Source organism: Meleagris gallopavo, chromosome 2 (genome assembly GCF_905368555.1).
Source record: "Meleagris gallopavo chromosome 2, MGAL_WU_HG_1.1, whole genome shotgun sequence".
In the NCBI taxonomy this organism is placed as follows: Eukaryota; Metazoa; Chordata; class Aves; order Galliformes; family Phasianidae; genus Meleagris; species Meleagris gallopavo.
The window spans coordinates 3,124,118-3,149,777 of NC_139405.1; the positions used below are offsets into that span (position 1 = coordinate 3,124,118).

The 25,660-nt window shown below is 53.6% G+C and overlaps 1 protein-coding gene across 5 annotated transcripts; it reads left to right on the forward strand.

Annotated features, from left to right (window-relative positions):
• The first annotated feature begins 825 nt into the window (after positions 1–825).
• On the forward strand, positions 826–15,697 carry BCL2L11 (BCL2 like 11). 5 transcript variants are annotated; one of them, XM_085218641.1, is made up of 7 exons: positions 826–952; positions 1,391–1,545; positions 1,670–2,445; positions 4,028–4,142; positions 4,759–5,921; positions 6,309–6,654; positions 9,316–15,697. In XM_085218641.1, the coding sequence occupies exons 6-7, from the start codon at positions 6,318–6,320 to the stop codon at positions 9,591–9,593; spliced, it is 615 nt and encodes a 204-aa protein (XP_085074767.1). In that variant the 5' UTR covers positions 826–952; positions 1,391–1,545; positions 1,670–2,445; positions 4,028–4,142; positions 4,759–5,921; positions 6,309–6,317; the 3' UTR covers positions 9,594–15,697. The 5 variants fall into 5 exon arrangements, with proteins under 5 accessions (XP_085074767.1, XP_085074766.1, XP_085074769.1 ...); XM_085218640.1 differs by lacking the exons at positions 826–952; positions 1,391–1,545; positions 1,670–2,445 and having other exon boundaries at positions 2,982–4,648; XM_085218643.1 differs by lacking the exons at positions 826–952; positions 1,391–1,545; positions 1,670–2,445; positions 4,028–4,142; positions 4,759–5,921 and adding an exon at positions 5,973–6,100 and having other exon boundaries at positions 9,316–9,428; positions 12,250–15,697.
• The last annotated feature ends 9,963 nt before the right edge of the window (positions 15,698–25,660 follow it).

Sequence of the window (25,660 nt, forward strand, 5' to 3'; positions counted from 1 at the left end):
CCTGTGCAACTTGCTTTCTTGGGAGTTTGGCTTGACTTACAGGAGTCCCGTCAAATGCTAGATGTCAAACCTGCTTAGCTTTGGTGCTAAATCCATAAATGTCAGAGAGCTTCAGCAACCAGCTTGAGCGCAGCAGCTCCACAGCAATACCCAATCTGGGCTTCTCTCCTTAGCTGAGGAGCATGGAGCCACGTTGGGGGAGCATGGACACAGCTTATTTGGAGCAACGTATCCACACGCAGTCTTACCAAGCAAACTTCGCAGGTCTTCAGACTTTCTCTACTCTTGTATTTCTAAATTGTTCGATGTCTTCGTTCTAAATTGACCATTTAAAAGAATGCTGGGGAGAGTCAGGGCTGGACACAGGCTGCAGGCAGAAATGGGCTGTGTTTTGCACTTGTATGAAGGGATGATGGCTCTTGAGCTCCCCTTAACTAAAGAATGACATTACTTTTTGCTGCTCTCCATCCTTCAACACAGCTCTGCTGAGATTTGCTCCCAAAACCCCTGACCCTTTCCTAGATCCACACCTCTCACCACTTCTGTGCAGGAGTGCTCCCTTCTGCCTTCCCATCTCAGGATCCCCATCTCAGGGCTCTCAAGGCAGTCCCCTGTGCCAGCATGCGATGGCCACGTGCAGCAGGTGTGCCTTTGGCTGCCTGCCCAACAAGTGCACTGCGGCTTATTACTGCCTTCCTTTGAGCCTCCGTGGCTGATTGATCTTGGAGTAAATGCTGACTTTGTTCCTCGCACGCTGGCAGCACTTTGCACTAATGCTGTGCCAGCCGTGAATAGCGGATTGCTCGCAGCGTGCATTTAGTTATCAAGAAGCAGGGCTCACCTGGAGGTTCCCAGCACTGAGGCTATTCTATTCACGAGGACATTTCTCCCGTGCAGGGATAACATGAGAAGCTGTGACCAGGAGCCCCAGCAGCTGGAGTGATTCATAAAGGTAACTTAAGGGAAAGACACGAGGCAGCAATGCTCAGTGCTCAACATGGGTGCAGCATGCGAAGATGTTCAGACTGCCTGGGCCACCTCAAGGACGGGGAAAAAGATGTTTTAGCAGCAGAGCGGAGGCTGTTTTAAAGCTTTTAGATAGGTGGGAGTAGCTCGGGATTCTGTGTGCAGAAATGACAGTACAAAGTACATTGTGCTATTATTTTGGAACCTCAGACCTTAAAAGAAGGGGCTGCTTTGGCTCACCAAGCCTGACTTGCCAAAGGCTGACTTTGAAAAACAACAAAGAATTCAAGCGAAGTCTCACCAGTAATTTGCCCGTTCCTTCCTCTTCCCTAAGATTACTTTTTAAAGGGACCTTCCTCCAGCAGAAGTGCCAAGGGTACAGCTGCCCCGAGCTGTTTTCAGGGCTGTTTCTGTTTTCTAAAAGCCTGATCCTGCCCTCTGGGAGCATCCAGCAGCAGGTGAGGTGTAGGTCGGAGCTCCGCTTGGCACTCACCCAGCTTTCCTCCTGCCGGTCTCAGCAGAGCAGCCCGCAAACACCACTTCTCCAGCTATTTTGGAGAGGTGCAGGATTAACCCCAGGTACGGCGAGGGCGTTATTTATGTAGTGCATCTCTCCACAGGAGGGAGACAAACAACAGATTTTCGTAAATTTCACTGTTCTTGCTTTATTTAAGGGGTACTTTGTTGTTTTTTTTTTCAGTAGACGTTCTCCTCAAGTTGTTAAACTTGGAAAACATCCCGTGGTTGGATAGGCAAACTGAGCACGGGCTGCCCAACACATCACCTGGATGCTGAGAAGAGGGCAGGGATAGTCAGCTCACAAGCTGAGACTTGCCACAAACGGGGAGGTAGAGTTTGTTTTTTGTAGGGCTTGCTATTCTGAGACGTCGTTTTGGCCACGACTGCAGTGGGAAAGGCAGCGGCGCAGCGAGCTGAAATTGCAGGCTGCTTTTGCTTGTAGAGGTACTGAGAAATGCTCGTCCCGTTGTTTTGATAAATCAAATTGCACTGTAGGAAAGCCTGTGTTGGCGGGAGGGGCATTGGCCACAGCACATGTGTCATTTTTGGTAATTCTCTCCTTGTTTATCTTCCTCTCCCAGCTCTGGAGAGCCCCGCGGCTCTGTGCCACGTGCGGTGCACTGCTCTCAGAGCACCCAGCCCTGCTGCATGCTGCTGGCACGTTCCCTGGCCCCTGCTGTGCTCTGCCTGCTGGTCCCGCTCTCCCTGGTGTGGTGTGGGGAAAGCCTCCGGGTTTGATCCCAAACAGCCGGCTGGCTCCGTCAGCTGGAGCGCATCAGCTGGAGCAGGGTGAAACATAAACACCCGGCACTGGGGATTTTTCCTCCTCCTCCTCCTGAGTTTTCTTACGTGCAGAGCTGGAGCCAGCTGTTCCCCGGCCAGGCACAGATCTCCGCCAGCTGCGGGAGCTCATTTCATTTCATACGTCAGCTCATAGCGCAACCTACAGTGCTGCTGAGTGTGAGTAGGACCTGGGGATACCCAAATTTTACCCAACCGCGCTCATTCACTACCCTCTTCCCACCTTCACATGCTAATAGCATGGCTGGGGAGTTCAGGTGCGTGACCCATGTGTGCTCCCTCCCAAGAGAGCACAGGTGTGGCCCCAGCAGCTGCACCCAAGCCTCCAGAACCCAAATGTCAGGGCCGTGCCTGTGGTGCCAGAGCCTCTGCCTGCTTGCGTGGGTGTAGGAGTTTCACATTGTTCTCTACAGCCGGTAGAGGCGAGCTGCAATCTGCCCTGGCTTTCAGCTGGGGGGAGGCGCTGGCTGTGATTTCCCCATCCTAGGCTCCTAGATTCCAACGGCTGTAGGGCGGTGAGGGGCTGAGGGGTGCACAGCTGTTGGGGACAGCTGGGGGTGCTGCCCACGCTGTGCAGGGCTGGGCCTGGGCTGCTGCTACCCATGGTATTTCCCATTGAAAAGGGTAAAAGCATCCCAGGCTGTGTGAGCACGGTGATGGGGGGGGGGGGGGAGGTCCTGTTTTCTAACCGCCTTGAAAACAAGCTACTAAAAAAGAGCTTTGAGGGGGGAAAAAAAAATCAAGAAAAGAAAAAAAAAAGCCCAACCCAAACCAACCCCCAGCTGCTGAGGCTGATGTTTCCTCCTGTGCGCGCCAAATCCACACCGATGCCAATCTCTAGGTATCCCCAGAGTTGCCCTTTAGAGATAGCTCATCTTGGGGCCCCCACCACCCACACCCAGAGGAGAGATTTCCTGGCGCGTGGGTGGCTTGCTCTTTCTTCTACGGAAAACCCAACTTTGCTCAGTTTTTGCTCAGTGCCATGGTGCCCGTAGTGAGGCAGGGCCCCTAGGGGGGACTGGCATGTGTTTGTGCCATGTCCTCTGCTGGCTTGGTGGCCACCTGTCACCATGCACCTGCTTGGTGCCAGCAACATTCCCTCCCATGGCGTGGCAAAACACCAGATTTCTCAGTTGCATTAAGAGAAGAAATAAATTACAAAGACAGAAGCCGTAGGCACCTTCCTAATGAGATAGACGTGTGGTAATGTAGCAGTGATCCCATAGGGACACGGCACTAATGTCACCTGTGGTGCTGCCAGCCTGCCCCACTGCGAGTGCACGTCTGCTTGGGGTTTGCATTGCATCCCACACCATGCACATCCTCAGCCCTTAGGGGTTATTTTGGGAGCAGCTGCCAGTGCCCTGTGTGTGTCCCACAGCCACTGCTATCCCCATGTCTGTGTCTTGCTGCCGCTGGGCACCGGGTGGCTGCAGCCTGAGCAGCACACCTCTTCCTCCTTCTCCCAGATAAGAATCTCCCTCTTTTTCCCTTGCCCCCTGCCACCTCTGGGGCTCTTCAGACGATTCACAAACAGCTTTGTCTGTGTATGCCTGGAGGGCTGAAAAATGGCAGCGTTTTGCACAAAGCTTGCCCTGTAAAGGTCAGGCTCCAAAACCGATTCAGATAAAGGCTCGTACTTCAGGCATCTGGCTTAAACTGATTACATCTGCCGGCTTTGTGTGAAATGCCATTTATCACAACGGGCTGGAGAAGCAGAAGTCATCTTTTTCCATTCCAGTGTGGAGCAGAATTAAGCCCATCGCAGCCCATCCCATCAGCCAGCAGTGCCACCACCCATGTGGAGGTGCTTGCAGGGCTGTGCCCATCCCGCAGCCTGTTGCTCATCTGTTGAGGTGGGTTCCATCCACACGGCTGTTGGGCTTCACGGGGCTGCGGTGTGCAAGAGAGAGGAGAGTCCTTGGGAGAATGTTGGGGTGTGGACACTCGCTGACCCCCAAAACACACCAAGATATGGTCTGGGTGCAAAGGACATCCTGTTCTTGTGAGACGTTTACCCTCGAACCTCTGCGCGCGTGAGCCACCCACACAGAAACCAAAGTGATATGTGGGGAGAAAATAGCAGAAGCTGACTGTCACCGTGCTGCCGCAGCCGCTCCCTTCCCAGCCCGGACCTTGCGCGGCAGTGCTGGCTGTGCTTTTCCCTAATGTCCTTCCCCAGTTAATTTCCCCAAGGGTTATTCCCCTTGTCTTTCGGGATTGGAAACTACAGCCCCCTGAGGGGTGGAGAGGTCAGCGCCTCATGTTCCAGCGCTGCTTGGAACCACTGCTGCTCCCTTCACCTTCCAGCCCCAGTGTGAGCCGCAGCGAGCAGCCCAGTTCCATCCCAGTGGGCGTAATGGTGTGTGTTTGTGGTGAATGAGGGAAAGGATGAGGGAAACTACTGCTGATGCAGTCTACCTGGACTTTAGCGAAGCTTTTGCCTCTGTCTCCCACATTATTCTCCTGCAGGAGCTGCAGCCCATGACTTGGACAGGTGTACTCTCCTCTGAGGGCCAGGCCTGGAGCGTGGTGATGAATGGAGTCACATCCTGCTGGCAGCTGGTCGTGAGTGGTGTTCCCTAGGGGTTGGCACTGGGGTTAACCCTGTTTAATGTCTTTACAGATGATCTGGATGAGGGGATTGAGCACACACTCAGTAAGTGCGTAAGTGATGCCAAGTTGGAGGAAAGTGTTGATCTGCCTGAGAACAGAAGGCCCTACAGGAGGGATCTGGACAACCTGGAGGCCAGTGGGAGGGAGTTCACCGAGTCCAAGCACCGGGTGCTGCGCTTTGGCCACAACGCAGCACTGCAGCCTTGGGGCAGTGGCTGGCAAGCTGTGCGGAGGTAAAGGCTGCGGGGCCGTTAGCTGACAGCCGGCTGAACGTGAGCCAGCAGTGTGCCCAGGTGGCCGAGAAGGCCGACGACACCCCGGCTTGTGTCAGCAGCAGGAGGTGAGCGTCCCTCCACACTGGCACTGGTGAGGCCGCACCTCGAGTGCTGCGCTCAGTGCTGGGCCCTCACTGCAAGAAAGACACCGAGGGCCTGCAGCGTGTCCAGAGAAGGGCAGCGGGGCTGTGAGGGGTCTGGAGCACCAGTGTGATGGGGAGCGGCTGAGGGAACCGGGGCTGTTGGGTCTGGAGGAGAGGAGGCTCAGGGGAGACCTCGTGGCTCTCTGCAATGACCTGAAAGGAGGCTGTGTGAGGCGGGGTCGGCCTCTGCTCCCAGGGAACGGCCGTAGGACGAGAGGGGATGGCCTCACATTGTGCCAGGGGAGGTTCGGGTTGGCTGTTAGGAACAATTCCTTCTCCAGAAGTGATTCTGCACTGACACAGCTGCCCAGAGAGCAGTGGGGTCACCTGGAGGTGTCCCAGAGCCGTGGGGATGTGGCACTGAGCGACGTGGGCAGCGGGCACGGTGGGCTGCGCCGTGCTTGGACTGGATGATCGCAGCGGCCTTTCCCACCGCCGTGCCCGGGCTGTGCGCGATGTAACGCTGTTCGCGCGCACAGATCCCCTCGCGCGGCGCGGCCGTACAGCGGTGCGCGCGCACCCGGAGGCGCGTGCCCGCACGTGCGCGCAGTGCGTACGGCGGCTGCGGGGCCGCGCGCGCTCCCGGCGGAGGGCAGCGGAGGTGAGCGGGGCGGGGCGCGGCGGGGCGGTCCGCGCGGTGGTAAACACGGGGCGGGGCGGGGCCGCGCGAGGAGGCGGAGGCTGCGGGCGCCGCGCACAGGGCCGCCGGCAGCAGCCTGCCGCCGCCCGCCCGCTCTCCCGCTCCCCCCTTCTCGCCCCCGCGACTCCGCCGGCGGCACCGTGAGCGGACCGGGAGGGATGGCGGGGGGCGGCGGGAGGGGAGAGGGGCGCGGGGCGGGCGGCGCGGGGCCGCGGGCAGAACAATGGGGCCGGGCGGGGAGCGGCGGCGGGAGGAGGAGGAGGTGGAGAAGAAGGAGGAGGAGGAGGAGGAGGAGGAAGGGGCGGGCAGGGCCGGCTCCCGCCGCTCAGCGCTCCGCTCCGCCCGCAGGCGCAGCCCATGGCCAAGCAGCCCCCCGAGGCGAAGGCGCCCCGCGACCGCCGGGCCGGGCGGCTGCCGCCGGGAGAGGGGCCGGGCCCGGCCGTCCCGCTGCGGCCCGGAGCCCCCGCCGCGCTGCCCGGCGCCGCCCGGCCCCCCTCGCCCGGCAGCCCCGGCCCGTTCGCCATCCGCTCGCCGCTCTTCTTCTTCGTGCGGAGGTCCCCGCTGCTGCCGCGCTCCTCCAGCGGCTACTTCTCCTTCGAGGCCGAGCGCAGCCCCGCGCCCATGAGCTGCGATAAGGCCACGCAGACCCCCAGCCCGCCGTGCCAGGCCGTCAGCCACTACCTGAGCGCCATGGGTGAGTGCCGGGCGGGGCGGCGGCTGGCAGGTAGCGCTCGGGGATGGCGGCCGGCCGGGCGGTCTGGCCGCGCGGTGCCGTTTGCTTTGCTTTGCTTTTTGCTTTTTTTTTTTTTTTTGCTTTTTTTTTTTTTTTTCTTTCCCTCGTGGTAAAGGTCTGTGGTTACAGCTGCAGCGCTGACTGTAACGTGCCCTTAGGAAAGGTTTTCTGACCTTACTGCCGTCCTTACGGCTCGCTGCGAGTTTCACAACGAGCCGCTCGCGTGGCACCGCCCGGACGGCGCCCGCCGCTCTGCCCCGGGCACGGAGAGCCGAGCCGAGTCGTGCCGTGCCGTGCCTGGAGGCGGCCCGCCGTGGGAGTGCCCGAAGAATGTTACCCGAGCCCCGCAGCCAGCTGTCTGCTGCTGCTGCCCGAGGAATCTCCGGCGGATGTTTGGCTCTCGGTGGGAGCAGAGCCGCGGGTTTGTTTGCTTGTGCGGGTCAGCTCTCCCCGTGCCTGCGGGACGTCGCTGTGCTCTGCACGGTGTGCGCTTCCCGTCGGCCGGCAGCGAGCAGGGGGAGGCGGCTGGATGTGTGAGCAGCACGGCCCTGCCGTCCTCAAGTCCTCACTGAGCTCGGGTGAGGCACAGAGGGGAAAGGAGTGGTTTCGTCTCAGACCTGCGTGGAAAAGGGGGAAATCCTCTGGGTGCAGCAGGGAAGCCTTAAAGTGGTAGAGATGTGCGTTGGTGCGGTGCGGGCTGGTGCTCCTTTCTGCCTGCCTGACATGTGGTTGCGTTGAAGGGGATTTGAGTTACGGAGCCTGAAGGGTGGTTTGGTTTCTACCTGTGAATGTGGGCACGGCGGTGTTGTTTTGCATCATCCTCGTGCCACGCTGCTTCTCAGGGCTGGGTGTGGGTGTGGGTGGAGGTGGCAGCTCCTGCTCCACGGCTGACGTTGGGCAGGGAAACTTGGCAGACATCTCCTGGGCTTCAGGCTACAGACTTCACTTTGGCACAATTAGAGGAGGAACAAAAAAAAAAAAAAAAAAAATCATAAAACCAGAGAGCTGTTGGAATTGGAAGGGACCATCGTGGCCACCTGGTCCAAGCGCTCCACAGCGAGCAGAGATGCTCAGACCTCGTGCGTCCCCAAGGCTGAAGCACCCCCCGCCTACTCGATTGGTGGCCCATCTCCAGCAGCCTGAACTACCCATTACTGGTGGCCGCAGTCCCGGTGTTGGATCAGCCCAGAGGTGTGCAGAGCACCCATCCACGGCTCACACAGCGTGGGCCGCCTGCCCTCAGGCAGCACCGGCTCCCGCTATGACTGTGGCCGCGCTCTGAGAGTTCCCCTGCCTCTCTGCAATTATGACTGGACGCTTTTGATATTGCGATCCGGCAGCGCCGCAGAAAGTCCTTTCTGAAAACCTCAGCCCGATTTCACTCTCAGCCACGCGTCCCGGCGGGCGGGCTGTGCTGCGGGGCCGTGCCCTGCCGCGTCCCGCGTGGTGCCATGGGGCTCCTGCGTGGGCTCTGATCTCGTGCTACAGTTCATTCAGCGACCAGGGGAAGAAATAGCACGGGGCTGTCCCGGGAAGGCGGCGGGCACCGCTCCTGCGCTACTACAGTGTGAAAACAAAACAGCTCCCCGAGCCAAGCCGTGTCAGCTTGGCTCAGAAATGCATTTTCCAGTCGGGTCAGAGCCAGACTCCTTATTTAATATTTTTTTTAATTTTTTTTTTTTTTTTTTTTTTTAACTGCCCTACTAATCCTTTGAATATTTAGAGATTGGAAGCTATTTGTATTCCCTCACGAGTCTTTTTGAGTTTGGGTGCCAAGTTTGTGAAATGCTCTGTTTTGTTTTGAGTGTTTTTTTTTTTTTTTTTTTTTGAGGGGTGTGTGTGTGTAGTGTTTTCTTTTGTTGTTTTCTATTTTTTATTTTTTTTTATTTTTTTTTCAATTTTTAGGCTGCGTTTCTTGCTCAAATCTGGGCTTTCCTTGGCAGGAGGGGGCACAGGTGCTGCACCAGGGGTTGCTCATTTCCCTTCTAATATTTGGTGGCTTGTACCGTGGTTTTATCATGTGCTCAGGAGTTTAAAATGGAGACCGAAGGGCCTGGTGCTGTATATTCAGCTTAACTGATATATTAGTTCTTTTTTTTTTTTTTTCCTCCTTTTATAAGCCAGTGCCATTTTCTTGCGCCTGGTTTATTTTCTGCTGAAGTGCTGGAACATAATACTGAAGAGCAGAGCCTTCCAGCCCCGTCGTGGGGATGAAAAGTCCCGAAGTTTGCTCTGAGTGCACTTTGTCCAATTGTGGCTTTCTTCTTAGCGTGGCAGAAACAACCATGCTCCTTGTCTCGTTGGATGCCTCCACTGCTGGGGGAAGAAATGTGAAAATTAGATCAAATTATCAGGACTGAGGTTTTTTAAGGTTAGAGGAGGAGTTGCTGCTTTGCCCTGTGAGAAATCATTATGTTTAGAAAAGGGGAAAATAGGATTTTGCTAGGGAAGAAGCTGCTGATATAATAATAAAAGCCTAATAATAACACAGAGCCAACACTGGTACAAGGCTGCAGCATGCACATCGCACGGCCAGTCTTGATTGCATTCTTCCCAGGTTTAATGGAGCATTTGCTTTCTGAGTTGTTCCTGTTTCCAACGCTCTGTTTTTGCTCTGTGCAGCTTCCAGGTGGCGATCTCACTCACTTGCAGAAGAAATACAACCAGAAATATGGATTGCACAGGAGCTGCGGCGCATCGGGGATGAATTCAATGCCTCCTATTGTCCAAGAAGGGTAATTTTCTTATTTTTACTTTCCATTTCTTTACGCACATTCTCTAAAAGGGAAAAGCTTAATCATATCTGGAAACTAGCTCTGTGGCAAGTGTTTTGTTCACTCAAATGTAGAAAAGGATGCGCGGGTGGCTGTCGTCTGCTGCCGCCGCGTCATGAAATATAGTCAGCATCACCTTTCGAGTTGGGACCGGAGATTTTCGGGTGTCGTGGCTTCATTCATGGTACTGAGAGCCAGTAAAGCACCATCTGTCTCTGGGTTAGTGCTGAACTGGTGATAAGGAGGGAACCACATAGGGCAAGCAGAGCTCAGGTGTAGCTGTGTGTTGTTGGGGTGGCATTGGAAGGAGCTGTGCTGAGTGGCTGGCAGCTCTTGGGTACCAGCACTGCTGTTTTAAGGGAATGGCTGCCACGAAGGGTCACCAGTATCAAACTATAGCAAGAGGGATGAACCTGCTCTGGTAGCTTATTTCTCCTAGAAGGATTCAGCAAAAGCTCCTTCAAAAATTGTGTGTTTCATAGAATCACTAAGGTTGGAGGAGACCACTTGGATCGCCCAGTCCAACCATTGATCCGGCACCACTGTGCCCACTAGATCTGTAAGGCTGTAAGTTTGTGAGGCTGTAAAATCTCACCTTGAAGTGGCGCAACAAAAATGAGCGGTACTAACATGCACAAAAAAAAAGTCAGCACAAAGAGATGAGGTAACAGCAATTATCAGCTAACGCTGCTCTTCTGATAACTTCCCTCTCATCCATTGTTCACAGCTGCATGTTTGTACATGTGGTTTCTAGTCCTTCTCCCCTTCCTTTGGCTCACCTGTGGGAAGAGGAGGCAGGAGACGTGTGTGATGATGTGCTGACTGCCCACATCTTTATTCATCCCCCCAGCTCATGAGTCACTTCCTCACTGTGTCCAGAGTCTGCACGGCAGAAGCTCTCCCCAGATTGGGTGCCTGTCCTGATGCTGCCCCGCATCCACTCTTGCCTCTGCTCTCTCACCAGCTCATTCTTTTTGAGTTCATATGTTTTTCTCCTGCTCTGGAGTCAGCAGCTTCCCTTGTGGATTTGCTCGTTTTCCCTCCCTGCTGCTCACGTGGGTGAGGGCTGCAGCAGGGCTCGTTGGGGAATGCAAGGGCAAAGCAGTATCGCTTCCCGCAGGCTTAATTAGTCTGATGAATTCCTCTTGTCTGTTGCATCCAGAACCAAGTGGCTTTCAGAGCATTTAAGTAATTGCTGTGGATTTATTGTCCCCAGCGTGCTTGGCTATCGTGCAATGAAAAGTTGCCTTTTCCTTCTGTGAGCAGTTTGCTGTTGAAGAAGCTCACGCTTGCAGAGCTGGATCACCAGCACAGCACCAGGGAAGGGATAAACACGAAGTTTTGCTGGCAGCCCGTGCTGCCATCACCCTCCAATCGCAGCAGGTTCATTTGGGCTTGCCCTCTGAGCACGGGTGGAAATGGGGAACTCAGCAGTGCCAAAACGGTGCTTGCCAGACAGGTCAGGGCTGTCGGATGGGTCGGCGCTGATCCTCTGCCCCAGTGTGCCCAGCTGGGGGCCCTGGGACAAGAACCTGGCTGGGACGCCAGGAGTGGTCCCCAAAAGCAGCCTGGCTGTGTTCTGTCTGCCTTTAAAAGCTCCCCAGAGCAAAAACAACACAGAGAATTGGGTAATTCGCATCGATCTACCTTGACAAAGAGGTTGAGCAAGTGGGAGCGGCCGCTGTGCTCTCCTGCCTCGAAGCCCAGCTCCACACGCAGCAGATGCATGGTGAGCTAAAATGCGCTGCTCACCCTTGTCCACCTGGCTGTGGGATGCTTGAGCATCCCCTGGGGGGGACAGTGCACTCTGTGTGCCCCTGTGCCTGCAAGAGAAGTTTGCATATCGATGTAAGCAGTGTGATTTCTCTGTGCAGGACTTGTACAGACATGGTTCTGCTGCACTAAATATAGTCCAAACTCCACTGTGTTCTGACAGCATGGGAAACCAGAGGTGGTGGTGCTGGGACTTCTGTTTTGCTGTTGGGGTTGGGGGAGGGAAAAGGGACCCCAAAAGTAAATGCTCTTTGAATGTTGCTGTGAAATACTGGTCCTGTGCTCAAAGGAGGAGTGCTCAGCTGCAGTGGTTGCTCCCAGAGCCATTAGAGCTGAAGCCGTGACTACCACCATCAGCAGGAACTCGTCTCTGCTACCACTGCTTCCTGCTGCAGGTCTTCATTTCCAGTTGGGTTTTGTATTATTATTACCTCCCTGCTTCTCCTAGCAGGGCTTATTGCTTGCTTTCACACTGCAGTCTCAAACAGCATTACACGCATCCCACACCCAGGTGAGGGAGTCAGTGTGATGTCCTTCCTGAGCCTTCATGGCAGATGTGGCTGGGAGCAGGCAGCTTTGGCCCAGTCAGGACTATAAAGCTTTTTCTTGAAACTCAACATGAAAGGAGGCTGGGTTTACTTCTTGGTAAAATCATAAAAATGCATGATTTCCAGTTTGTGAAATCTCTCAGTCTGCAGTGTTAGCAAGAGCTGAGAACTGTGTGCTCAGCCTCGCTTGAAAGTGTTGGGGTATTTGCCCTATTTGTGTTGGATCATCTGCTCAGAAGAAATCTTGAGTTGGCTTCAGTGAACTTGAATTGAGCCCATTTTATGAATGTGCTGGGGAGAAATACCAATCCCTGAGGCTGGGGACAGGGAACTGGTCATCTTGCAGCAGTCTTGGTTTGGTGCTGGTTGGGATGCCAGCGGTGGCTTCTTCAGTACTGAAGCACTTGATGTCGTTGAGTTGAGTTGCCTTCATTTTGTTTTTGTGTTTTCTCCCTCTGCAGTGACAAATAACAAGCATGAGTGCATTTTGGCCACCTCTTGGGGCAAACTTTGTGGTCTCATCTGTACTGAACCCCCTGAAACAAGCTCAGTAGGTAAATGCAGACCTTTCCTTGTAGTGGCAGCAGTGGGGAGAAAGCTCAGAGTTGCAGTAAGGAAGGTACCAGGCCCACCTTCTCCTTCCTCACGTGCAGGAGATGTTCAGCTCACAGTAGCTGGGAATTCAAGTCACTTTCTTACTTTCTGCCCCGTTTTCCTCCTAGGGTTTCTTGGATAACCATGCTGGAAACCCCCAGGTGGTCATTCTGCGCCTCCTGCATTACATCATCCGCCTCATCTGGAGGATGCAGTGACACCGGCCGTGTGGGCTGCTGGGACTCGATGGCTTCTTTCAAAAACCAATGGAGAAGAGCCAATGCCAGAGCTTGGAGCTTCCAAGCTGCCCCCCTGGTCTGGTCGTGCGGTGGCCGGAGGAGGGTGGATTTCCCACGTGGACCTGCCGGAATGCTCCAAAGCTAGATTTTATCTGAGAGTGGTGTTTACTGTGTTTCTCTCAATTTTTAATTATTGTTTTTTAATTGTCTCAGAGAAAAGTCCTCAGTGACGATGTTTGGTCATCGTTTCTGGAAATCTGTCGGCTTGTCTTGGATACGCCCCAAGACCCTCCAGATCCAATTAATCTGCAGAGCTGCCTTATTTGTGCTGCAGGTGTTGCAGGGAGCATTGGACGTGTCCCGGCCGCTGCGCTGCTGCCTCCTCCTGCCTGCCAAAGAGGATGAGGATGGAAGAAGGGCAGAGAGATTTTAATCAGCACTTCTTTTACGTGTAAATACCTAATGCTACCCCAAATCCAACTTTGTTTGCGTCATGCAAATATTCTTATTTCCTGCTGACTGTTTTTTTTTTTTTTTTTCTTCCCAACCTTTATTTTAAATTCTGAATTTCAAGACTTAGCTGTCAGATTCCCAGGGTCCAAAATATCACAACCAACCAACCAAACAAAAAAAAAACAATCCACCAGGTTGCCTTTTTAGAAATTCTTTCTATAAGACGTGTGAAAATGCTTACGTATTGTATAATATTATAATATATAATATCGGTGACTGAGTAATTCAGCAATAAGATGTCCTTGGAGGCAGGTTAAAACAGTTCCCAAACCACTGCAGTTTTGCACCCAGTGAAAGGTCCTGCTGTGCGACTCTAGGAACTGTTCTGAAGGCATGGTTAGTGTGTTGCTGTTAAACCCAAGAGGGTTTTTGGCATACTGGATGTTTTCTGGGATCCTCTGTTTGGACTGGAGCAGGGCTATGGGAGAAGTCCACCGTCTGCAGGCAAGGGGATGAAGACCCTGAAGGTTCCTGTGATGGGATCCAGCTGAAATGAGGGGCCGTGCAGTGCTGAAGGATGCAGACTTGCTTGTGCGTACTGTTCAGATGGTAACGACTCATCGTAGAGCGTGGGGTCTGCACCCTGCTAGCCTTGGGCAGGTCTTCTCCTTGTGGCACATCTCCTCCTTCCACCTGGGAAGACCTCAGCAGGTGTTTGTCGTCCCAGGACGATGCCCTTTCTCTCCTCCCATCTGGAGACCCTGCCATGTGGCTCGAGAAGGTCACCACGTGGCTGTGTGTGCCAGCCAACGGAGACCCTGCCATCATCTCTGGTTCATCTCGCACGGGAGGCTTCTGCACAGCCGGTGCTTTTTGGGGCGCGTCGTTGCTTCGACCGCCTGCGTTTCTATGCACAAACAACGTACTCCTCTCACCTTCAAAACTGTCCCCTTTCCTCCAGCTGGTGCGGATGGTCCTAAAATCGCCTTCCAAATGCTGCAGTTCTGGTTTCACCAGCACCATAGAAGAAGAAGAAGCAAACCCGGCTCTATGGTAGCGGTTTTTCCTACCGCATTGCAATATGCACGTCAGGAGAAGCTGTTCTGCGTGCCGTTGTGTGAAGATCAGTGTTCCTGTGTTAGAAGAGCTGTGTACAGTCTGACCTCTTTGCACCGGCTGGGAGGCGATGACCCGTTGGCGTGGGGCTGCGTGCCCCTGATTGCACTCGTTAGAAGGAGAGTGGAGCCTTTTTAGCTTTTCTAGTCCTGCGTCCCATGGAGCACACCAAAGAAGGGTGGCCAGCACCCAGCTCTTTGCCCTGTCCTCCTGGCTCTATGCTGGGGAGGAAAAAAAGAAGGGGAAGAATGCAAGGGATTGGCACCATCTGGCTTGGGCTGCTCCACATCCAGCTTTCCCAGCCGGAATGCAGACAGAGGAAAACGTAGCTCCAAAAAAGAAAACCAGGCTTCATCCCTGTAGGGTTGTGAGAATTGTTTATTCTTTTTTTTTTTTTTCTTCTTTATTTTTTTCTTTTTAATGTCCGGAAAAAGAAGAATGATGGTTTTAAATCAGCAGTTAAACTCACTTTAGCAGTGTTCACCTATGGATTTGGGTCGTTTTAAGCCCACATCACCTGTGCTCTCTGTTCTGCCAAAACAATTCCATGAAGTTGAGTGGTTGCAGGGAGCCCCGGTGTGCTGGATGGTCTCACACCACGCGTTACGCCTCTCAGTTGGTAACTGTAAATACCTGACTATTTATTAGAATAGGGCATCGTATTATTTTCATCATCTGAGCCAAATATCTGCGTGCAATGTATTCTCTTTCCATTCTCTCATGTAAGTTTTGTACAGCTTATAAGTAATCAAAAAAAAAAAAATCCTGTTTTTTTTCCTAAACTTTTTTAGAGTTAAACTTGGTAAATACTGTAGATTTCCCCCCCCTCCTTTATTTTTTTTATTTTATTTTTTTTCCCTGCCCCTGTGTAATCAATGCACTCTACTGTTCCATCATGCTGTAACTTGTAGAAACGATGTCTATTTATTTCCTGCTTATTTAAATTCCTGTCGAGGTTCTGTCTGCCCCTCTCTCCTCCTGCCCCAGGTCTGCAGTGTGGATGGACCATATGAGTGATGGACCTCCCAAAGCTGCCCGCTGGATTCAGCACAGCCAACGCGGCGCAGAGACGATTGGTTAGAAGTGCCTAAGTCCTGCACTCCCATGGGGATTTAGGCACCTCCGAGATTACAGCATTAGCGAAATTCAGGGGAAGTTTGGCTTCTCCACCATGATTTTGGTCCTCTCCTCTTTAAAACCACATTCTCTTCTGTCTCAGCCAAGACCCAAGACCAGCTTTAGCATCAGGTACAACCGGAGTGCACACTGATTCCCAGTTAATCACTAACTCGTTTCATAGGACCCAGCATATGTAGCATTTTTATTGCAATTTCCCTGGCTTACTTGTGTTTTGCACTGATGAATTTTGGACAGGGTAATTGCCACTTTACTTGTGCAATACTGCTGTAAATAATTGCAGATCTTTTTTTTTTTTTTTTTTTTTTAAGATGCAATCTTTTATGTTCTTAATATGAGTTTTATATGAATAAAACCTTCAACTATTTGACTACTTGTCACCAGTGGTGCTTTCTTGGGGGCTTCTGGATCGACGCTGCCTCTGTCAGGAGATCGTTGGTGATTTTAGGTGCCCGCAGGTGAGAAGAGCAAGGCAGTGATCATGTATTTAATTCAGTAAGGTTTTACAGGGCTTGCTTTTTTTATTTTTTGCTTTTTTTCCTGGATTGCTTAGGCTTCCTTAATGAGTTACTAGAGTTCTGGGAGGGTTTTTAATTATTTTATTTTTGAATTCATCCTCACAATCTGCTCATTGATACCACCGTCCCACTTTCCCTTGCCTTGGCCCTCCCTCCCTTTTCTGTCCTCGTTTCTAAGCCCTCCCCAATGTTTTATGGCCGGATCCCCTTTGGACTTGGTGATGGTGAAAGAGCACAAGGGGATGGAATGGCTCCTTGCCCTGAGCCATCTACCCGAGCAATTGCTCACTTTGCTTTTATTTCACCACAGATAATAGCTGGCAGATAACTGATAGCATCAGCTGTGGTTTGGAACAATTATTTTGCTGCGCTCGCTCGTGTGGGGCTCTCCGCACAAAAGGAGCAGCCACGAGGTGATCGTGGGGCTCATGGAGATCAGCAGCAGGGGATGGCAGTAACAAGAAGCCAAGCATGCAGATATATGTCTGTGTACACCTCTTTGCTATTTGCTCCCTGAATGCAGAGCCCAAGCCACTCGTTCAGGATTAGCACGCCTCCCTTTGCTGGGAATTTAGCCCTGGCCATGAGTCACGGTGGTGGGGCGAGAGCAGGGCTTGTTTCTGCAGAGGCAGCTGCACTTCCCTGTTTGTTTGTGTCTTGTTTTGTTTTGTTTTTAAGCTGTTCAGAGTCAAGGAGGGCTTACTTTTGAATATCGTAGAATAGTAAGGTTGGAGATTCCACTCCGACCGCCAACCCATTGTCTCCAAGATATTGCTGTTCCCCTTCATCTTCCTCCTCTTTTCAACGCTCCAAAAACCTTTAAGTGCATTTCACTTTATAAAAAGGTAATGACAGAAGGACAAAAAGAAATAATAATAATAAAAAAGATCTCCAACCTCTTGTCACAATCCCACTGGACTCTTGGAAGGCTGTCTTTAACCACCACAGTTCCCTGCTGCTCAGTGCACACCGCCGGGATGCTTTGGCTCAGAATTGGGATGCTGACAGCTGAAAGGAAGGAAGAAAGTGGGGAAGGAATAAATCAGAGAGAAATGTGCCCAAGAAACCCTGCCCTGTGAGAGGCTCCTGCTGAAATATATTAAAGAAAACCAAAAGCCCACCCCGACCTTGACAAACAACAAAATTTCTGGATTGTTTTTTTTTTTTTCTTGTGCTTGTTTCAAATTACAGAAGTTCTTGAAAGGGAAGTTTATAGGTTTCAGGTGCTATTTTAGGGGCTTCTTTAACTCAACAATGCCCGTATTGCCCAGCCAAGGCCACACCGTCTGCCTGGGGATTTTTGGTCCCATTCAGGAGTATGGTGGGACTGGGATGTTGGGGGAGGATTTTGGGGACAGCCCTGACCTCTCTGGGATTGATATCTCGCCTTTCATTTTTGGGGAAAATCCCACGAGTTTTGCAAGCTAACTAACAGGGCCTTTGGCCACGTGCTGGAGATAGGACCAAGCCAGAGTGACCAGTGCAGACAGGTTGTTTGCTGATGGTTCTCCCTCTCTCTTTGCTGTGACTCATTTTGGAAGGAGCTCAGCCTGAACCCCACGACCTCGGTGAAACAACAGGGAAGGGAAATGCTCCCTGGTGGCATCCCACAGTGGTGAGAGTCCCAGCTGGTTTCTGCCCGTGGCCACCAGCCTGGCCCAGGAAGGCTCTGGCCACATCTCAGTAGGCTATGGCCAGGCCCATGGCAGCCTCAGCCCATATTGGCCACGGCTCCAACCTGGCTTGCCATGGCTGATGCAATGGTGGCCATGGCCTGGATTGGACACGAGCAGTCCCAGTTGGCCACAGCCCAGGTTGACCATTTCCCAGGTCCACCAAGGACGTGTCATCTGGTCCCTCTCCAAAAGACTGGCTCTTTCTTTCTGTGGTCTCAAAATCTTGCTTCAGTGACAAATTAAAACCACCATCCATTTTCTGTTTGTTTGAACGATGACAAACTTCCTTTATTCCTTGAAAAGGGGAAAAAAAATAAAAACAAAGTTTGATCATGCGAAAAACCACAAGCATGGCTCATGGCCACATGTGGATCTGTTCTTAAACTATTTCAGCTGAACCTACTCGCACTATACCTAGTCTTGTTGATGTGGGACAATTTAAATCCAATAATGACAGCCCCGAGGATAACAGTGGGCTATGCTACGTGGAAGGAAGCCCTTCTTAACCTCATGGGAGGTGGTGATGTGGAGAACAACCACAAAAGCCACCCTATCGATGGGCAGATGAGGGGCTCCTCCTGCCCACTCCCTCACACTACGGCATCAAGCTGCTCTGTGTTAATAAAGAACTCTGAGTGTCAGTTTCATTATGGCTGGATTTGTGCTGGATTTCTACCTGGGATTAATTTTCTTCTTTTTTAAAATATATTAACCTATAAAGCCAAGTGTCTCATTCCAAAGAGAGTCTATGCAGATAGGAGGTACAGTGCTGAGCATCCTTGGGGTGCCATAGAAGAAATACAAAACCTGGCTCAAGGTCCATGCCCCAGAAATGAGGATGAAAGGGTTTGGGGCCATCCAGCACCAGGGGAGCGGCAGAGCCATCCTGCCATACCCTCACTATATTTTTTTCCAATGACTCGCATCTGACCTTTCAAACACCTGTTCAGCCTAAAACAGCTAAAAATACCCACGAAGCTTTGCATCTGATTTTCATATTGCAACAAAGGTCACTGTTTCCAGTGGGTTTTCTTACATTTCTGATGGGTTCTAGGATGTTTGAGCCCTGGGCACTCTGACTTCAACACGGACGGGTGTCCTGGAGCCCTGGCCACTAGGCAGGATTTCCCAACCTTCCCCAGCACTTTCCCAGCAGGTCCTGGATCTGTATGGATGCGGTGGGACTGGCTGCATCTCTATGGTGTGACAAAACCGATTTCCTTCTATTGCTGGCCTCCTGAGAGTCTCAGTGCCAACACAAAAGCAGCCGAGCTCACGCTCCCCTGCTTTCCCCAGCAGCACTGTCTTGAGCCAAAATTTCCCAGCAGCTTCAGCCCAAGGACACACAAATCCCACCAGCACCGAAGGAATAAGGTGGGAGTTTCTCCTGCCCGGTGTTTTGATGGGCTCATATTTTAATGTTGTCGGGAGTGCACGGGGGAGCCTTTGCTGCCCGGCCGCGTGGGCTGCCGCTAATTAAACCATGCTTTCTCTCGGTGTGATTCCTGACATCACACACTGAATGGAAACTTTTTGACAAAGGTATCGGTTTAATTAGGGAGAAAATGTTTGAAGGCGATGCTATGTCAGCTCCCGAAGGGGGGCAGGACATGGCAGGCAGCAAAATGCCACCTCCCCAGCCATACACCGGCGCTGCCGATGCCGCTCTAATTGGCTGCGGTTTGCACATCTGTGTTGGCGCTGGGCTCAGCCTGGAGAAAGGTGAAAATAAATGGTTGGATTTTTTTGCTTTTTTTCCATAAGACAGAAGCTGGCAGCACGCATCCTCCCTGCTCCCTTGGGACTCCCAGCCCAGCGCTGGGTCACGGGGCTGAGTCACAGCATCGCGGCGAGGAGACGGCTGCAAAAATGTGAGCAGAGGGACACAACCTTGTGCCTCCCAAACGAAAGATGGGTTTCTAAGCTCAGTTGTTAATGCTGCGTCTAGCCCTGACCTTGGGATTCAGGTGTTGGACTGCTGATGGTGCCTGAAGGTGACGGAGAGCGGTCTCGGTGGCACAGGGATGTACCCAATATCCACAGTTGCTCAGAAAAGATGGCTTAAATCTGTGTGTTGAATGCTGGGAACTCTGCTGCTCCAGTCTCTCTAAAACCAGTTTTAGAGATCAGATCTGGGAGCAGGCCCTCATCTGAACATGTGAACACGGTGCTGGCTCTAATGGATGTGCTCAGGGCATCTCCTTGGGTGCATCCCTCAAGAAAAGCTACTGAGTGCCACTGCCGTACAGACAGGGAGTGAGGTGGTTGCCAAGCCCCGCTGCCAGCCGGGGAACGCTACGAGTGAACATCAGCATTCAAATTACTTATTGGCAGAAATGGGTTTAAAAATAGGTTTTTATGATAAACAAACTAACCTCATACAGGAAGTGAGCTGCAAATACTAAAAACTCGTATGGTGTTAAGGGAGCTGGTAGAGCATAGATCTGCCCTGCAAAAGAAAAAAAAAAAAAAAGAAAAAGAAAAAGAAAAAAGAAAGGGAAAGACATTTTAAAATATTTTGTAAACTTTCTTGTGGGTTTGTTTTTGTTTTTTCTGTTTTGCTGCCCAGAGAAAGCAATTGGCATGGGAAAAGGGAAAAGGTGGCTAGGAATAAGGGCTGCTCCCAGAGCTAACAGAGCAGGGGTGCCAGGCTCACGCTCACCCCCCAGAAATACAGACACAGGGTTGGGACACCAACCCATTGCTGGCAATATGCTCCTACATACCCTGAGCAGGATCTGGAGAGACAAAACCCAAACCTGGCCCCAGGGTGATGCTCGGCTCGCCTGCATCGCATCCATATGCACGGCACTGATAGGCAGGGAAAAAGGAGAAAAGCCACAGAAACCAAGCAGTGCAAGGCAAGGCTGTGTGCTGAGAGCAGATTTGGTTCTCACTTTTTTTTCTTATGGAAAACAGCAAAAAACCCGCTGGTGCTGCAGGGATGCAGGAGCTGCGCTGTGCGGGGCGGTGGGTGGAGGTAGCGGGGTTTTTGCCCTCCTTACACACCCCAAATCAGAGCAAAGCCCCAGCGATGCACAGCCAGCTTCAAGCCACGAACACGGTGTTTCAGTGCTTCTGGGCTTTAAAAAGCGTCTGCTTCTGCTGCTGCTGAAAAGGTTAAGCAGTTTTCCTACCGAAACCCGAGTGTGGGCTGTGAAAGAACATGTTAATGAAGAAAATTTCCCCAGGGCTGCTCTTTTATTATCACCAAAGCCATCAAGTTTCAGTTTGAGTTATTTGTATTTATTTATAAAAAACAAAGATTAAATAAGTAGAACAAAAACAAAAACCTCATCCTAATTTCTGCGCTCAACCTGATTTATTAAGACAAAGGAAACTCTCCTCCAGCAGGTAGCTGTGCTGCGAGGCTGAAAAACCCTCCTGCATCACAGCACCCAGGTTTTGCTTTCCCCCTCACTCTGCTCCACGGGACCGAAACGATTATATTCACTATGAAAATGTTGCCGTGAGATTGAGGTCTTTGCAGAGAGAAAGCAGCCTGGCAGCCAGCCCCCAAAAAGCACCACTGTGCCCAACGCAGGGATGGACTACAAAGCAAAGTGCCATCTCCCCACAAAGCACCAGCGGAGCCCGAGGGCACAGGGAAGGGGCTGGCAGCCCCCAGCACTGCTGCCCATGCCCCTCTGGTTGTCAGATATTAACAAGGGAGCAGCTGATGTTTCTCTCTTCTTGTGTTTTCACTCCTGTCGCCAGAGACCTGGTTAGAAAACACACAAAAAAGCCCTTCAGTGGTCTCATCGCCTTTAACGCGTTGTTTTTCTACATATTTTATGTTGTTGGCTTTTGTTATCAGTCTCATCTGCAATTTGTGGCCAATTCTGTCATGCTTTAGGCAGACATCTTGTTCCCAAAACTGTTTGCAGCCTTTCAGCTAGAGTACAGTGGCAAATACAGCACGAGGCCGGCTGTGGCACAACGAGAAAAAGGGCAGATTTAACACCAAAATTACTCTTGGGTTGGATCCGCTCTCCACAGAGGGCAGGCGGCCTGTGGGCAGCTCCGGCCTGGCACGGCGGCCCCCCTGGATGCCACGGCACGAGCAGGGCCGGCACGGTGCCATTTCCCAGTGTTTTTCCCCCAAAACGCAAGGCATCCCATTTCTGTGCTGCTGTTAGGGTCTCGGCAGAGGCAGGAGGTGCTGGGGCAGCCCACATGGCCGCAGCAATCCCCCCCACAGCCTCGCCAGCCCAGTGCCACTGCCATTAAATCACTTGAACTCTTATTTACCACCGAAAACAAACGCCGCCGACCCGGCGCGTATTCAGTATTAATAACGAAACCAAAAAGCAAATTAATACCGCAGAATCAAGGTATTTAAAAATAAAATGAAAGTCATGCCGGGGAGGGCCGGTCGCCGTGCTGCCGAGTGCGTCCCGTGGGCTGCGGGCCCGGCGTCCACCCGGCCAGCCTGGAGAGGGGCTCAGCACCGCCATTTCGTGCTGCTGCCCATGGCTGAACGAACGCTGCCGTGCTGGGCGGGAAGGGAGCGTGGCCAGGCCCCACGTGGCACGGAGTCAGCAGGAGCGAGGGGTCGCATTCCCAGCCATCCCCGTGCCCCGAACGGCCGCCCATCACTGGGGTTTTTCCACCCAGCCACCCACGGCGGGCGGGGGGCATGACACATGCCGAAACCCCGCTCCCCTTCCTGGCCCTGCTGCCGCCGCCTCGCCGCCTCCCGCTCGCCCGAGCCCACAACGGTTTCCGCGAAAGGGCTGGAGGCAGAGGCGGCTGCTGGACGAGGGGCGACGGCCACAATTTCAGCCCCTCTGCTGAGGGGCACCGTGTAGCCCTGCCGTCCCGGGGGGCTCTGCGGGGGGACCCTGCGGCCACCGCCCTGCGCACACCGAGCTCCCGGTCCCCCGGACTCCCGCTGGCGGCCCCGCATCCCTGGCACATGTGGGCCGTGCCGGGGGGTCTGGTAGCCCCCGCCGGCAGGCTTTTATGCACTGAAATGGAGTGAAAAATAAGCGTGCCGCGGGTCTCCTGACGCCGTCTGCACTTCCTGTGACTATGCGCGGCACGGCGCCTTTCGGGCTGATCCTTCCTCTATTTATCAGCAGTAAGGGATGGCAGCGTGGGACAAACCCGCGTCCCAGGCTCCCAGCCCAGAGCGAAGCACACACCGAGGGCTGGAAGCCGAGCAGCAAGCTGTCCTGTGCTCCAATGACCTCGTCCCCACGCACGGCGCTCACCACGTCCTGCCTGGAAGCAGGGAGCCGAAAGGCAGCTACAACGGGCTGGGTTGGAGCACGGCGTACTTTGACTCATCCACTGCTGGGCCGCCCGGCCCGCCAGCCACACTGGTATTCACAGCTCCGAGAGGGGAGGGCACCCGTGCGGTGAGGTTTGCAAAATCCTTCTAGTTTGACTCATGTGGAAAGAGTGAAACACCATAGAGTGTCCTGAAAGTGGGCTGCACGGAACGCTTTTACTGCGCAGTTGACCACATTTGAAGAAAGCAGAATTTCGGACAGATTCAGACAGCCATTTTCAGTGGCTCTGGGCAGAAGTGGGCCCGGGGGGGAAAACAGCCTGCACTTGGGAATGAGCTCATCTTGCTCTTTTGTAATTCACACCACACGATGGTGGGAAGGAATGGGGCTGCTGCTGCTGCTGCTCTACCTGCGTGCCCAGCAGGAGCCGTGTGGAAAACCACCCTGGGACTTCCATGGGGGGTGAGCAATTGCCTCCACGACAAGCAAGCTGAAAAAGAGCTAACACGCAAGCACTGCAGCAAAATGTCGAGGGCTATTCACTGCTGCAGTGCATCGAATGAAAGTGGAACCCAGGGAGAAGCAAAACGCAGCTTTCTGGGCAAGGGCGAGTGGGAAATCCCGGCTGTGAAGTACATAGGAAATAACATCCTCGGCCCTGCGGGGTGGCACGGGGTGTTGGGGAAATGAAATGTCCCCAGGTACGGCGCGACAGCCGGGCGCCTCGAGCATCGCCGCGCGGCTCAGCCTCGAGATGCCAATCGTCTCATCAAAGCCAGCTGAAAACAAAACTGAGAAGCAGCTTGTGGTTTTACGATGAGCATTGGCATAAAAATATCGAGATTTTAAACACCTTTGGTGTGCCGTGAGGAGACACGGGGGGCTGTTTGTGAGGTCCCTGATATTTAGCGAGGTCTTTGGCTGTGAATCTGGACAGCTTTTTGCTGCCCTCTCCTCTCCCCAAAGGCAGGCAAAGGGCCATCGGGGCCATTGGCAGGTGAGGAATTAGAATCAGAGAACATTAAGGCTGGAAAAGGTCACCAAGTCCAACCCCAGCCCACCCCCACCATGCCCACGTCCCTCAATGCCACTTCCCCACGGTTCCGCAACACCCCCAGGAACGGTGACCCCACCTCTCCCTGGAGTGCCCTTTCCTTACGTTCCATCCCCTAAAAGCAAGGCGCACAACAGAACACAGACAAAAAGGTGTCGGAGCCCTCTTGGTTTGTGCAAAACCAGCGTGTGCCCCTTCCCCGGCGTTCTGGGGAGGTGCTGCTCCAGCAGCAGTGCTCTCAGCCCAGCGCTTCCTCTCAAGCAAAGCCCTTTCCCTCATTTCTGAGTCATTAGGAGATCTAAGCGCAGAAACACCGCCAGCTTGCAGAGCACAAATTACGGCGGGGATCAACCCGGCAGCACGCTCCAGCCTCGCCTTGCCGCCCAGCGGCGTGCGCTGTCCTTTACTTCACGTAAATAAACGTCAGACTGTACGCATTCCTATTAATACACACAAAGTGCCTATCGCCGGGCTGATACACAGCATCTAAAGCAGAAAATCAGCCGAAAAATGGAGGAAAAGCCGCACCTTCGCAGCCACCCCTCGAAGCCGGAGGCACCCCGGGGTGCCGCAGCCGAGGCGAGGGTGCAGTGTGCGGGAGGAGGGACGGCAGCACCCACGCCTGCACCGGGCGAGATGAGCTCGGCGATAACGCGCAGCCAGACGGTGCCTCAGCGCCCCGTCGGGAACGGCCGCCGGTGGGTGTTGGGAGTGCCGAGCCCCGGCGAAGTGTCCTGAAACACTCATTTCAGACAAGTGTATGCAAATAAACGGTATATAAGGCTAAACCCTCCCACTTGGGGTCAAACCACATCCCATTATAGTGCGGCGCTGCGCTGAGCCGGTGCCGGGAGCGGGGCCGTGCCGAGGGCTCCCCGGCTTCTCCATTTTGCAGCAGCGGGGCCCCAGCAGATGGGAGAGAGCGGGGGGCCTCCAGAGCCGCCCCATCCCCTTCAGGGTAACTCCTCCTGAGCGCTTAGGGTGGTAGATCATGGGCTGGAAAAGACCGCTGGGATCATTCGGTCCAACTGTCGGCCCATCCCCACCGCGCCCACCAACCAACCGTGTCCCTCAGCCTGGACCCATGCACCGCCCGCATAGATCTGGAGATGTTTGCCCCAGCCGCGACGTCGGCTTTGCAAACCAAAATGCAATGAGGAGGAGAGGGTGGGAGGGGAAGGGTATGTGTGTGTGTGGGGGGGTGGGCAAACTATTTGCTCGCAGCTCCGAGGCTTTGCCGGACTCTCGGTGGGAAGGAGAAAGGCTCCCGCCCGTTATACAACAGGGATTGTTTATTCCTGGGTTAGCGATGTTTGCTTTGGAGCCTCTCCAGCTTCTCACACAAGCCAGCAAAACACGCCACGAAAACACCGAGCGCCCGCGGGCGGCCGCAGCGCAGCGCAGCGCAGCGCTTCGTGCAGCGCTCACGGCTGCAGCCCCGTCCCGCAGCGCTGCCCGCTCCGTGCAAAGAGCCGGCAGCCCCGGTGCCCCCCGCCCCGCCCGGCCTTGGCCCGCGGGCTCCCCCCGCTGCCAGGAAAGCGCATCTCCAGCAGCGTCCCTTCCTCATCGAATCGTCTATCAGAAAATGCGTGCATCAAGAAAGCAGAAGCGTCGGCAAATAACCCTGTCGACAAATAACCCTGTCTGCAAACCTCCCTATCGGTAAAAACCAAGAGCAGGGAGGCAAGGGAACGGGAGCACCGTTTCCCAGCCCACGTTCCCCAAAAGGTGATGCTCCTCCTGCGAGGTTTGGCCCCTCTGCGTCACCCCGGGCCCACGGGGCGGGCAGTGGGGCTTCAGGGTTCTGCGGAATCCCGGCTCGCGTTAATCAGGACGCTGTGCTTCCAG

Excerpts from the sequence above, each read along its gene's own strand:
- BCL2L11 (XM_085218641.1), top strand. The coding sequence starts at position 6,318 with ATGGCCAAGCAGCCCCCCGAGGCGAAGGCGCCCCGCGACCGCCGGGCC. Across the intron at positions 6,655-9,315 it reads CCACTACCTGAGCGCCATGG|CTTCCAGGTGGCGATCTCAC; the intron begins GTGAGTGCCGGG and ends TGCTCTGTGCAG.